The sequence below is a fragment of the Cheilinus undulatus genome, linkage group 9, assembly GCF_018320785.1.
Source record: "Cheilinus undulatus linkage group 9, ASM1832078v1, whole genome shotgun sequence".
In the NCBI taxonomy this organism is placed as follows: domain Eukaryota; kingdom Metazoa; phylum Chordata; class Actinopteri; order Labriformes; family Labridae; genus Cheilinus; species Cheilinus undulatus.
In genome coordinates this window covers 25648488-25662156 of record NC_054873.1, presented here as the reverse complement: position 1 = coordinate 25662156, position 13669 = coordinate 25648488, and the positions used below count along the sequence as shown (strand labels likewise).

Below are 13669 nucleotides of genomic sequence, written 5' to 3'. Positions count from 1 at the left end.
TAATTTTACTTTTACTTGAGTACATTTTAACAAGAGTAACTGCACCTTTACTTGAGTACGATAGTTGAGTACTTTTTCCACCTCTGGAAGACACAGCCTGAGTTGAGGAGGTACTATCAAACTATATGTAAAGTAAAACAAAGTGCCTGGTCAAGACAAGCAGAGTCAAGCCGATACCACATGTGGAAAAACACCATAAAAGACTTTACAGTTATAATCCAGCTTCTCTGTTTCATATCACAGGTGATGCCGGATGGAGAGCAACATCTGAGGTGTTACAGGAAGCAGTGTCCAAGTTTGGTCGACTGTCCAAAGAGCAACATCTTGTTCTCTGGACCAGATTCCTGCTGTCCTGTCTGTGCTCGTCAGTATTACACTGCATGTAGGGACACATTCTGTTTTATTTCTGCACTGTTAACTAACTCAATAACATCTTTGTGTATGTTTGTGTGTTTAGAGCCTCTCAGTAACTGCACGGCTGCACTGATTGGCAACGAGGTGCTGGCGACAGACGACCCTTGTTTTACATGCCATTGCAAGGTATGGCAGAGACAATATGTCTTGTTTTTTTTAATTAACTTTGTCTTTGTTGTTTTTCGTCAAAAATATAGTTCTGGGTTTCCTTGTCTCTTAAACATTTGGTACTGTGACTTTTTAAGTACAGTCATTAAGTGATCAATGGCTCTCTAAGACTGACACTGACTGACATTATTATATGCTGTGACAGAACTATGGTTTACATTTTAACAGTAGACCGAATGAGGAAGCTGGTCAGTCATGTAAAAACATAGTAATGATTGTTGACATCTTATTGATACAGCTTGTTTGTGTGTTATTCAGGACCTGACATGGACCTGTTTACACCATACCTGTCCCCCACTCACCTGCCCTCATAATGAGCAGTTCACCCCTCCGGACTCATGCTGCCCTGTGTGTAAAGGTGAGATTTAAAAAAAATTGTTCAATCTGCATTTTAGAATTAAATTAAAACCTCTGCAAACTTAAATTTCTTTTGTTTCAAACAGATTGCATGATTGAGAGCCAGAACCAACGTGTCGCCAATGGCAGCAGATGGACTGACAGCGATGATGACTGTGTCACATGTACCTGTAACGTGAGTCTGTCAAAGAAACTCAGAACAGTTTTCCAACACAAGGCAATACAAAAGGGAAAATATTAACAAGGTTGAAAGACTAAAAGAAAACACTCGATGCAATCTCAAGAAATGGCATAAAGGGATTTTCATGGATATACTGTGTTTAAGGAATAATTAAAAAAAAAAAAGACACCAAAACATTAACGTGTCCTGTTTTTGTGGGGGTTTTTTTCTTCAGATGGGTTACATCGAGTGCAGCATTGAGGAGTGTTTACCTGCTGATTGTCCGAAGGGTCATAAACAAGTGAAGATTCCAGGGAAATGCTGCTATGAGTGCCAAGGTATTACTGCTGGTGAAAACAGAGAGAATCCTTGCTACTGTCCATTAAAGTCTTTGTAAGCATGTTTCTTGTTTGTGTGTAACAGACACAGGCGCGTCATGTTTGCACCAGGGAACAGTGTATCAATCCAACGAAAGGTGGGACGTGGACGAGTGCACGGGCTGCATGTGTGTGTCTGGAGACGTACACTGTCACAGTGAACGCTGTCCTCCCCTCACCTGTGCAACAGTCAGTACAACAAACGCAGCACACACTCTTTCACAGGGTTTCATCATAGCATTAAAAGTTCCCATCATGCCTTAGAGTTTCATTTTAGTGTGACTTTAAATATCTATCATTCCCAGCAGTGTTCAAACTCCTGCTGTCTCCTTAGCGCTCATTTTGACACTGCAGATGTTTGTTTTGCTTTCTTTGAGACTTTTGATCGTGTGTTTCCTCTCAGGATGAGATGCCAGCTATCGTCCCTGGATTGTGTTGTCCTCACTGCCTTCCTCGTCCAGCCACCTGCATTGCTTTTGGTGACCCTCATTATAACACCTTTGATGGACGCATGCTGCACTTTCAGGGAGCGTGCACTTACGTCCTGGCGCAGGACTGTGAAGGTGGAGACTTCAGGTGAGAGGATCATTGTGGTTAACAGAGCAAGTGCTGTTTCATAGTCAAATTGTGTTTTTCCCTACTGTAATTTTTGATTTGATCTTTTAAAATTCTGGATACTTCTACTTCTTCCTGCCCTCTGAGAAGTCTTGGTGGCAGTCATCTTTATGGTTGAACGGCATGCCTTCTGTCCATGCTTAGACCATGATGGAGTCAAAAGTATGAATTGTTTTCTAGGTGTGGTTGCTCTAACATCTTACTGTTTTATTGTGAGCCTCTTTTTTAGGCCATAAAAAAAGGATTTAAAGATTTATGCCAAAGTTTGGATGTAATATTCCCTTATAAGTGTTTTTTTTTTATTTGTTTGTTACTTTCTGTCTACTTCTTTTCTATTTTTTTTCTCTCAGTTTTTGAGTGGTTGGGATTTGTTGGAAAAGGTTTCTGTCTTACCAGCATCAGTCACAGTTTAGCATTATTTCAGTCAAATGGTAGCTCTGAAATTTTTTCCTGTACTGTTACAAGATCAGCAAGATCAAATATGAATAAATCAAACTAAAACAATCTTGTTGAAACAAATTAGCAAAGTGTATGTATGTTATAACCATGATATCATAAGTGAGGATTCAGGAACATTTGAAGAGTAGAATTAGCCACCGCAGTTGGTCAATATGTTTTCACCTGGAAGCTTACAACAAACATGTCAGCCTGTCAAGGTTTTTCATTTGCTTTTTAAAAAAAAACATTGAAGACTTGATTTCATGAATTTAGAAGAGGAAGGACTATTTTTGAGTTACAGTACTTCCAGGCCTTAAGAAAATGACTGTAAATATAATGTTATTTAACCTTCTGAGACCCAAGGTTTTATTTGGTGGGCATTTTTGATTTCTCCTAGTTATTTAAAAACTTAACATTTTATTTTAACAAGTTTTAAAAAACAGATGTCCTATATGAGGACAGTGAGTTTATTTTTACATAGTGAAGACTCCATTGTGAAACAAAGTATGAGCCATTCACCCACGAGGTGCAAAAACATGTTTTTGGTAGAATGGTGCAGAAGCATTTGTACCCACTTCTACTTGAGAACTGTTGGTTTCATTACAAAATATTCCTGAGCTATTCTGAACAATAAAACAATAACCAAGTCCCAGTGTCCTCATACGAATACTTGCTGTTTAGCAGTGTTGTAGCTTGTTACTGTTGATAAAATTTGTCACATTTGCATGTCATATCAAACTACAAACTTTACTAAGCATAAATAAACAGGTTCCAATCATAATTGTAATGTTCTTGTGTGGCCACAAGATGGCAGACAAAGTTTCCACAAATGAGGCTAACAGGTCTAAGTTAAGCAAAATTAAGTATAATAGTGCAGGGATCCCAAAATGTAATTCCTTCCTATGAGGATGGAGGTTTGTAGGGGGTTAAATAAGAAGCTGAATGATTAGAAATGTCATTTTTGCCTATACTGCTTTGTAAACTGTGTAATCAAAGCTTGCAGCGCTGCTCAGTGATTTCTTACTCTGCCCAGTATTCATACTACAAATGAGGATCGTGGCCGTAAAGGAGTGTCCTGGACTAAAGAGGTGACTGTGTTTATTGGAGACCTCACCGTGCAGCTCCTCCAGGACTGGGTTGTGAAGGTTTGTGTGTTCAAATATGTCAGATGATTTTTTTTTTTACAGTGATGTTTTGTGTTCAACATCCACTCAGACATTTTTGTACTCCTCAGGTGAATGATGAGGTTGTGACTTTGCCGTTTCTCAGAGAACCATACATCTATGTAGAACGACAAACCAACACCATCTTACTCAACACCAACATTGGGCTGAAGGTATGCTTAACTTGTCTTTTTGATGAACTCATCTCTGGATATACTAGCAGTCAGTTTTGTCACCTACTCATTCACCCTCTGGTTCACCTTCAGGTGCTGTGGAGTGGGCGTTCACATCTGGAAGTGAGTGTGCCAGGCTCCTACAAGGGTCACACCTGTGGGCTCTGTGGAAACTTCAACAACTACTACCAGGACGACCTCCGAATGCCCAGCGGACGCATCAGTCTGTCAGAGTCTGACTTCGGAAACAGTTGGAGGGTAAAATGAAAACACAGAGATAAAAGAATAAAATAAATAAAACAAGTTGGCCTGAAGGTAAACTAAAAACCTTTTTTTCATTTAAGGTCACAAATGGCAGCCACTCCCTCTCATCATGTCGGCCTGGTCAGGACGTGGACCCCTGTAAAGATGCAGGATACCAGGCCAAAAAGAGTGCTAATGCTCGCTGTAAGGTGCTAAAGTCTTCAGTGTTTAAGCCGTGCCATCGCGTGGTTCCACCTGAGCCCTGGTACGGGGCCTGTGTGTACGACCTCTGCGCCTGCGGGGCCAACTCTGACGAGTGTCTGTGTGACACGCTGGAGGCCTACGCCAGCCAGTGCCGAGACGCTGGAGTAGTCTTGCAGTGGAGGAGCCCCTCACTCTGTGGTGAGTAAAAGAGGACTGACACGCTCTGAAAACAGTGTGCTTAGATTGAGGACCGAGGGAAAAACAAGCAAAGATGAGAGAGATTTGAGCTTTTTCAGTACATGAGAGCTTTCTGTTTCTTTTATTTTTCTCTCTTACTGAATTGAGTTGCTGAGTTTTGAAACATTAGGAAACATAAGGAGTAAAAAAGCCACCATTTTACTGACTATTATATCCAAACTGCTGTATTTTAGTTGTGATTTCTTGCAGTGAAATATCAGTCACAAGAAAAAACTTTCCATTTTAGAGCGCTCAAAACTGATCTAGAGGTCATTGTGTACGTATGTTTCAAATTAAATTGAAAAGTTGATTTTTGTTGTCAGACAATTGCTCATCCTTATCCATCATATAGGAAGTTAGGCCATTTCAATCAATGTTTCTTTTGTTTCCTCTCTGTTGCTGTCTTTAACAGCTGTGGGCTGTCCAGTGGAGAGGGGCTTTGTGTTTGATGAGTGCGGACCCCCATGTCCTGTAACCTGCTTTAACCTTGATGTACCACTGGGGGTGATAGAGAGCCACTGCTTCAAGCCTTGTGTACCAGGCTGTCAGTGTCCTGCTGGTCTGGTTCTGCACAACAACTACTGTATACAGCCTGAGAAGTGCCCAAAGATCATCCATGATAACCCTTCATAAAGCTTGAACTGCTCCTATGAACAATTACCTACACCCTGGAAAACACACATGCACTAATAATAAACAGTCTCCTGAAGGACTGCACACATGTTTGCTTAACAAGTCTGAAACAGCAAAATATCTCAACACATCAACCTCTGTGACCCGTGGATTTAACAAAGGACTGATTGGAAAAACTGCTTTTAACTGTTTTTTTTATGTTATTGTTACATATAGCACTGATATTTATACTAGACAGGGGTTTGTTGTTTTTATTTCACTGGTATTGATTCTGTTGTGTTTTACACATTTTTGTGAAAATGTCCACATTTTCTTCATGACATCAACAGTATTACTTGCTATAAAAATGTTGTTTTACTGTAAAGGCCTATTTCAGCACTGTGTGGTGTGTGACTGAAACTACAGTAGGCCACATTGTCTCAGGCTATCTTTTTTCCTTTGTTCTCCATTGCACAAATAAACTTTTCACTAATATTTGTTTATTTGATTCACTGTTTAAAGGTTAATTTCCTTTGTTCTTAAGTAGAACTAAAAGTACTGATTTCAAAATATACTCAAAAAAGTGAAAGTACTCAATCACAGTAATTTGAGTAAATGTCATGAGTTCCAATCCACCTTTGTTAAATATACAATTTTGATCTTGGTAACATGCTTTTTAACAGGTTCACAATTTCTTTAAAATTTTCTTGGGTGTTGGAGAGAGGTATGTTATTGGTTCTTAGGACTATTTAGCTGTTGTACGTACTGTGTGTAAGCAGGTCAGCTGAATTTGTGAAAAAATGTGTGTAACTTTACCTTTTTAATTACATAATGTCAATGCAGTTTTGGTATGTAAATGTGTAAGAATTGGGTTTTAACATGGGCTGTCAAGATTAATCACATTAATTGCAATTAATCAAGGTCCACAGTTAATGCACTCATTTTCAAATTAGTGATTAAGCTCATGCTTTATTGGGTCTTTTAGCACACTTGGTTAAGTCATGTCAGTGTATTCCTGCAGCAAGTCCTTTGAAAAAACTAAAATGCCAAAAAAGTGTAATTTATAAAATGGATGCAATCACAATTACAGAAATCCTGAGGTTAGTTGCGATTAAAAATATTAATATTTTGACAACCCTAGTTTAAACTCAGTATTTAATGTGGCATCTTTTGCAGAGAAATTACTCTCAGTAAACAGAGGCTGCTAAGCTTTACTAGCAAATTTATTCTCAGCTAAAACAAGAACCTCTGTCTGGCGGTTAAATGCCTCAGAGAACTACAATTGCTGGACAGAAGAAGTACAGAGTGGGTTAAAAAAAGGGGCTGATATGGTTTCTGTGGTATTATGATTTGTAGAAATCTTTCAAATAAGTGTAAGCATGAGGTCTAATGACCTTTACCTGTGACCTTTGACCTCCAAAATTATACACATGGACAAACAACCCAAAAAGCATAATGCCTTGGGCCCTGAGGCATTAAAACAGCTTAAAGTACCTTACTGTTTACTTTATAGATACAAGACATTTATGATTGTTCAATCAAAACTTCCTCAGGAACCGTAATCAAACAAAAGGCACATATAAAAAAGTTTTTCTGTTAACAGATTAATTTTATTGGCAGACAACAATTCTCTCTGGTTACATGTTGCACAACACTTTCCACACCAGCGCATCATGTCACATGGTCTAGTATCACATTTCACTCCTCTGTCTCCCTTTGACAGGTACACTCTCACTTCTGTTGCCCGGTAATTTGATCTAGCTGTTGTCTTGAGGATATCTGTTACTATAGTGATATCCTGTATAATTCATCAGCCCACACGGATGAAAACATGGAGCAGGTAAGATGTTTTTAGCTTAAAGGCTACAATGATACAAATGTGTTTCCTAAAGCTAATAACTTTATATTGTTTATTTTCTTCAGGGTTTTATCACAGGTCTGTACCGATCTCTTGGTTTGACTATCGGAGCTGAGTTTTCCTATGAAGATGTGAGTCTCCTCTTCCAAAAAGTGTTTCATGTTCCCTGCAACACTGCTGAAGCTCATGTGGCAATGAGGAAGGTAGACTTAAAGCATATACTATTAAAACCTTAATCATCACTTTATTCAGCCATTTATCCCTGTGTATGTGTGTTCCCAGCTGGCAGGAGATGACAATAGCTGGTGTTGTGTTGGTGAAAATGTGTTGGATGTTCTTCTAGAAATGGAAAGGGAGAGGGAAAAGAAAGACAAGGTAGGTATCGATTATTGAGAGGTATATATGTTTGAGAAACTTAAATCATTAATTTGTCCTTACTTCTAAAAGCCAGTCTCATTATCTTCAGCTCTACTGGGATCTCCAACTCCTAAATGCAGGAAATCTCAACTCTCTCTATGAGACAGGCGAGCCATTTATAATTGATCCTCTGAGGAAAAATTCATTTCACCACAGCACAGAACAAAATATTCTCAAAAAAGCTCACAACCAATCAGAGTCAGAATCAGGTACTATTTGTGGATACAGTCCACAGGTATGTGATTTCGTTCTGGCAGTTTTTATCAAGCCTAAAGGTTGTCCCTCTGTTCATCATTACATGTACTTTCCATACACAGAGAGGGAGTCTGATGGGAAATAAAGAGCTGTGTGGGAGTGTGAGGGCTATGGTGAGGCTGAAAAAGGCAGCCAGGCAATGCTGGGCAAGGTGAGCACCTAACTTGACTTAACTTCCTTTTTTGCAAGCAGTTTTTGATACTTGACTGACAGATTACAGAGAGACCCTTAGTGTTGAACCTGTGTTTCTGTGCAGGATTGAGTCCCTAGTTGCCTTGTTGTATTCTAATAAACTCCCAAAACAGGTGAAGACATCTTTATCAAATGATGCTCTGATAAGGATAAACAAACTTACTTAGAGCCACATTTCAACTTTCTGTATGGCATATACAATGCTTCAAGTGTCAAACAGCAGTATTCCTGCAAGGCACCAAATGTTGTACTTCTGCACAGTGGTGCAATGGTTAGCGCTGTTACCTCGCTGCAAGAAGGTTTCTAGTTCAAATCCTCATCGGACAGGGCCTCTCTGTATGGAGTTTGCATGTTCTCCGTATGTGTTTGTGTTTGGGCTACACTGGTGACTTGGGCTTCCTCTCCAAGTTCAGAAATATGCTTGTCAGATGAACAGGTGACTTCAAATTGCCTAAAGGTTAAGTGTGCCAGGTGTTTTTATTATGTTGCCCTGTGACTGACTGGTGATACCCCCCACCCCTCCCACTACTGCAGAAGGCATAATTGGTATAGATCAGTGGTTCTCAACTGGTGGGTCAGGACCCAAAAGTGGGTAGTGGGGCTGTTTTCAGTGGGTGGTTCACTGGTTCCTGGGAAAAAAAGATGTTGGCAAAATATAAAGAATTCCTAGGCCGAAATGTGTCTATATGCGTTATTTTACTCTGTTTTACTGGACCAGGAGTGAATTCTAATTGTTTTCTTGACATCTTGTTTCAAGTATTCTGTTATCTTGGATGGAAATATCTTCAAATAGGTTGGTTCTCCTCTGATAATGACTTGATTTCTTGAGACCTTTAAAAAAAATCCACCAAAATGTACATTATAACAGCAAAACAGACGGAAATGAAATGTTTGCATGTATGTCCCCTTTGAGTTTTGGCATGTCTATGTTCAGTCATATGTTGCAACATTTTTTTAGTATATTAATTTTAAAAATTTAGAAATTTGGGTCACAGGTCACATTACTGAAGTGGTGGTCAGTTCTATGGACCAGTTGAGAACACTTGGTAGATAATGGATGCCTAAATTTGATGAACTAAGTGTGTAATGGCTGTCATGCATGAACCAAACTAATATTACTAACATTAGTTAAGATAATAAAAGCAGCACCAATATCCTTAAATGCATCAACCAAAAGTTACTAAGAATTATTTCAAGTGAATATTGCCTTTTTTAACTTCTGTAGAACCAAGTAGAATAGGTATGAAATGTCACAAGCCTCTTTACTTTAATCCTGATGCCAGTTTTTATCTTCTTAGACTAGCATCAGAGGGAGTCCAAAGTATATTACCCTCCTATACACCCAGGGAAAGCCTACCAGTGAGATGTCAGGCCTGGGGCTGTGTCTCTCTCTCAGAAATCTTCCTCTTAATTGAAGTGAAGTATGACGTAGTGACCCACCTGCTTTACACAGAAATGCTCCAGGAGCACTACAGTAAGTACAAAATTAACAGGGACAATACCAGCATTCGGGTACAATGTTTTTTGTCCAAGTGTATGAAAATCCTGTTCTTTCACGTTCTTTTTGGTGATGCCAAAGCCCTGAGCGTCTGGGAGAGTCTGCCGGTATGGCAACAACAAAAGGAAGAGGAAGAGCTGGAGTGTCTTGCTGAGGAGGCTTTGCAGTCAAAAGACATGCTCAGTTTGGCTGAGCTACCAGGAGCGTTCAGGATATACAGGTAGGTTAAAGGTTAATGTTAGAGATCAATTTCAGGAGTGAAGTGAAATGTTCGAGAGTGTCTTAAAGTGTGTACATTTCCTCTTTTGTTAAAAGCAATTCTTTATTATTGGTTTGGAAATTCTGTATGAACAATACCAAACTGTGTTCAAATTCATAATTCAAGTAAAGACCATAAACAATATTCCTACATAAGCATCAGACTGATGCAAAGAATAACAAATGTTTTACCTGCAGGGCCAATCCAAGCACACCTTTAAAAAGCGTCTCTGAGTCCAGGGAAGAGTCATGGTCTGCTGTTTCATTCCTAAGTGAGCTGCACACATGTCGACAACAAGAGAAGGACACACTATCAGTCCTGTGCAAGAGGTAAAGGATTTAAACACATCACATGCAAATATTGTTAGTAACTGTTACGTCTATACGTCAGGAAAATGGAAATGAGAGGATACGATCCAGATCCACATGAATTTACATTTTCATCTGGTCTGACACACATGGGCTCCTAAGTCACTCTAACAAAGTCTGTAACATGTTGATTTAACAGATGAATCTTTATCAATCTTTGCTCTCTAGGCTGGACAGCTATGACCTTAGGCTGATATGTCTTTACATCCGGTTGGCGACTCTCCGAGGACAGAGAGAAAACTCATCATACCATGCCCTGATGGCAGCTCAGCAGTCCTGGGAAGGATGGTGAGCTGAGAAGCATAAACAAAGAAAATAACATTTCTGCAACGGCACTGAAAAGACACTCACTTTTATAAGATTCTTAATTTATACTTCATGTGCATCATGTATTTGTGCAGGCCACAAGTGAGGAGTCCATACAGAGCAGAGCAGGCAGCCCTGTGGCTACATGGCGGAGGGGAGGAGCCAAAAAGTGACCTCGTCGCAGCATCACCACAGCAGGTGATGTTTATTTGATTACAGGCAATATGGGCAATCATGCCATAACATTATTCATAATTAATGTTATGGCATGATGCATGAGATTCCCCTCAAATGTAGGCTGAAATAAAACATCATAGCAGTTTTATCTGCAGCAGAACAAAAACTTTGTTCCTGTTCCAGCAGGCAGTGCTGCAGCTGCTGGTGCTGACTCAGGAGCAGGAGAGGAAGTACCTGATCAAGATGTTACACGGGGTCTCCCTCGAGGATTTACAAGAATCAGGTTGCACAGTGCCTCAAAAAGAAAATAAATCAATGTTTAGCTGCATCTCTTTTTTAAGTGAGTTTCCTCCTGAATCTATCTGTGTGCTGTTTGATCTGCAGAAAGTCCTGAACAGTCTTCTCTAAGAACCAGTTATATGAAAAGGCTCAAACAGATCTATAAAGACCTGCAGACACAAAATGAGACACCAACCACCTCAAAGCAAGCAAATGCTCAGCCACAGTATCAGTCTGAACTCAAGATGAACAACAGGAGCAGTAATTTTGAAATGTGGTCCAAACACCAGCTGGAATATTGTTCCCTGCTCCTGTTGGTCCAGGTGATGGAGTTCCAGGAGGTCCAGGTGTCGACAGTGCTGCCAGCGCTGATGGATGAAGTGAGTCAAACACAAACGACAGATTCACAGTGAGCTGTTTCAAAAACAATGTCTATAAATCAATCTGTACATCTATAAATATTTCTTTATCTTATCTTTGCTTTATGTTTAACAGAACAAATGAGAGCGAGAACATTACAGTTTAATCTCTGAAAATAATGTTTGTCTGTCAGAGTCAACAGCGTGTCCGTGCTCTGCAAGACGAGTATAACTCTCAGCTTCAAGCACAGCGCTTCTCTCTTCAACTCCTCATCTCTGAAGCCCCTCTTAACACAGGCTTTAGGCTCATGTCTGATCTGAACATTGAAAATAGCAACAACCAGCAAATCACAGCTCAGTCCTGCAGTGGCTCCGTTGATGTTCAAAACAGTGATGGGTCTGCTGGGTCAGCAAGAGCTGATCAAGTCCGGGGAAGCAACAGAGACGTAGATGTTATTCAAGCTGCAGATGACAAACGTGATGTTTGTACAGGTAATGCACACACAGACAAAACCAGAATCAGAAGTGGATTGTTTATCTTCAGGGGTAATTCAGTCATTACAGCTCATTAGTGGCCTTAAGAAATACAACACCAGAAAATGCAAGTAGAAATAAAACAAGGAATATGAACAAGAACTAAAGGCTATTGCATTGAAAACACAACTAATAATATCTTTTTGCAACATTTTGCATTCCTTCAGGTTGTGGCGCTGTCATGGAGGACCTTCCTTACTTGGAGATCTTGTGTGTATCAGATACAACTAGTACACCTCATCAGAGTCTCACTGCAGAAGGACGAGCCCAGGAAAAAGATGAAGGCCCTGAAAAGAAGAGCACCGAGTGTGTTGAGAAACAGGGCTCCTTGATCACCCTGGCTTGGAGCAAACCACCAGATGATGACACTGAATGTGAGGCAGAGGGTACAGATGGACAGAGCCAGGATCCTGACAGCTGTTTGAAGACCCAAGTCCAACCAACAGACATTAACAACATTATTGAACACACATCACAGAGCCAGGAGACTTCAGGAGAAAGGGACAAAAAGGTGAGAACCACTCCGTACCAGCCAGACTGCACAAATTTTCCAAGCACACAGGTACTCTGTTTATCTATTAAACATTGTATGATTGTCATAAATCTGATTTTTTAACTTCTATAATCTAATTGGGTGACTTCTGAGGAGAGAATTACTTGAGAAAGGTAATGCTGTTCCTCACTTTGACCTGCAGGCTCATGTCTCAGTTGACACTCCCATGATTGAGCAGCTTAGCGGTGACCTTAGCTCTTCACTGACCAATAAAGCAGCAAATGTAGAACGAGCAGAGGTTGAGGTGGAAATATGTCCCGTTGAAATAGAGTCAGAACTTTGGGACCTGAGAAACCCAGAAGCTGCTTTTAATTCACAAGTGAGTCTGATGTAACAGCCATTCATGATTTGTGCTGAACAGTTTCACACTTACAAAGTGTTACTCATCTGCTGTTTCCTTTGGTAAAGGTTGATTGTAGCCCTGCTGTGAAGGAGGAAATGAAGGATTCCTCGCTGATGGAGAACGAGCGAGCAAGAGAACAAGTCTCAGCTGTTGAGCGAGAAAGGACAATGCGAAACCTGGTGGACATGCAAAGAAAGGTGGAACAAAGGCAGCAGAGAGACAGAGAGAGACAACTTCTTCGGGTAAAAAAAAAAAAAAAGAGTAAAGAGAACAAGCAGAAAGAGGTAGTGGTAGCATTATGGTCTCACAGTGCTTGTCCTTCAGGTTCAGGAGCGTCTCTCCATCGTTCAGAATAGAAAGGCAGAGGAGGACCTACTGGGCCTGAAACACACGGACAGGCTGAAACACCTCACTCAAGATCTACCACAGGTTAAACACAAAATACTGAGGGAATGTGGCTGAACTTTTATTACTTTTGTAATTTTTTTTTTTTTTTTTAGGACAATAAGAACCAGCAAAAAACAGTAGTCAAAGAGCGTCTGGAGCAGCTAAGAAGAGAGCGCTCCTACGTAATGCAGTCCAAACGAGAGCGGTAAGGGGCAGTGATTGAAAGTTGAACAAAAATAAAAACCTTACTTTGGCCACAAAGTCCTCAGTTATCATTGTTGATCTTTTAGAAACACGACAGGATTTAAGGAACTCCTGGGTCCAGTAGCTCTCCGCAGCAGAGAAACGGACGATGGGGCAGACTGAGAAACTTCAGCTGCTTGGATTTGAAGATAAAGAAATGAATATTGATTATAATCCTTCAGTACAGGGAGCATCCAATCACAACTTCTTCTCCAGTTATTTGTCATATACATATTTTGATGTGTCAAGTAAAATCTTGCAGAAATGGAATCAATGCAAGCCTTTTTGTGTTTATACAACCACAAAAATAAAATGTTACATTTTGCATATGAAAAAGGCAGATCTCAAACTTGTAGTGACTGTTTATTAGACAGTTTAATTATCATCTTGACAAACATAAGCATCAACAATAATGTCTTTTATCAGATCCCCTTTAGTTGTGTACATATTATCCCCCTGTGGCCTAAATTACATACACAA

At 40.0% G+C, this 13669-nt stretch overlaps 2 protein-coding genes across 3 annotated transcripts in view; both read left to right on the top strand.

The window, feature by feature from the left end:
- The window catches only part of LOC121515585 (kielin cysteine rich BMP regulator), a 31731-nt gene extending 26108 nt beyond the window's left edge, over positions 1-5623 (top strand). For both annotated transcript variants that reach the window (XM_041796416.1, XM_041796417.1), the window contains 12 exons: positions 244-364; positions 458-540; positions 841-940; positions 1026-1114; positions 1335-1437; positions 1523-1665; positions 1880-2052; positions 3563-3674; positions 3764-3865; positions 3959-4123; positions 4210-4510; positions 4962-5623. In XM_041796416.1, the coding sequence (XP_041652350.1) occupies positions 244-364; positions 458-540; positions 841-940; positions 1026-1114; positions 1335-1437; positions 1523-1665; positions 1880-2052; positions 3563-3674; positions 3764-3865; positions 3959-4123; positions 4210-4510; positions 4962-5182 (1713 nt within the window). In that variant the 3' untranslated portion in view covers positions 5183-5623. The remainder of the gene's footprint in view (positions 1-243; positions 365-457; positions 541-840; positions 941-1025; positions 1115-1334; positions 1438-1522; positions 1666-1879; positions 2053-3562; positions 3675-3763; positions 3866-3958; positions 4124-4209; positions 4511-4961) is intronic.
- A 1248-nt stretch (positions 5624-6871) lies between these two features.
- Positions 6872-13386, top strand: LOC121514535. Its single transcript, XM_041794682.1, has 19 exons — positions 6872-7001; positions 7085-7222; positions 7302-7394; positions 7486-7671; positions 7754-7842; positions 9182-9357; positions 9463-9601; positions 9838-9969; positions 10177-10296; positions 10410-10512; positions 10678-10774; positions 10876-11150; positions 11324-11621; positions 11831-12174; positions 12359-12535; positions 12625-12801; positions 12884-12988; positions 13060-13151; positions 13237-13386. The coding sequence occupies exons 1-19, from the start codon at positions 6993-6995 to the stop codon at positions 13310-13312; spliced, it is 2826 nt and encodes a 941-aa protein (XP_041650616.1). The 5' UTR covers positions 6872-6992; the 3' UTR covers positions 13313-13386.
- Positions 13387-13669: the final 283 nt, after the last annotated feature.

Excerpts from the sequence above, each read along its gene's own strand:
- LOC121514535 (XM_041794682.1), top strand. Across the intron at positions 11,151-11,323 it reads TGCCAGCGCTGATGGATGAA|AGTCAACAGCGTGTCCGTGC; the intron begins GTGAGTCAAACA and ends TTTGTCTGTCAG. Across the intron at positions 11,622-11,830 it reads CAAACGTGATGTTTGTACAG|GTTGTGGCGCTGTCATGGAG; the intron begins GTAATGCACACA and ends GCATTCCTTCAG.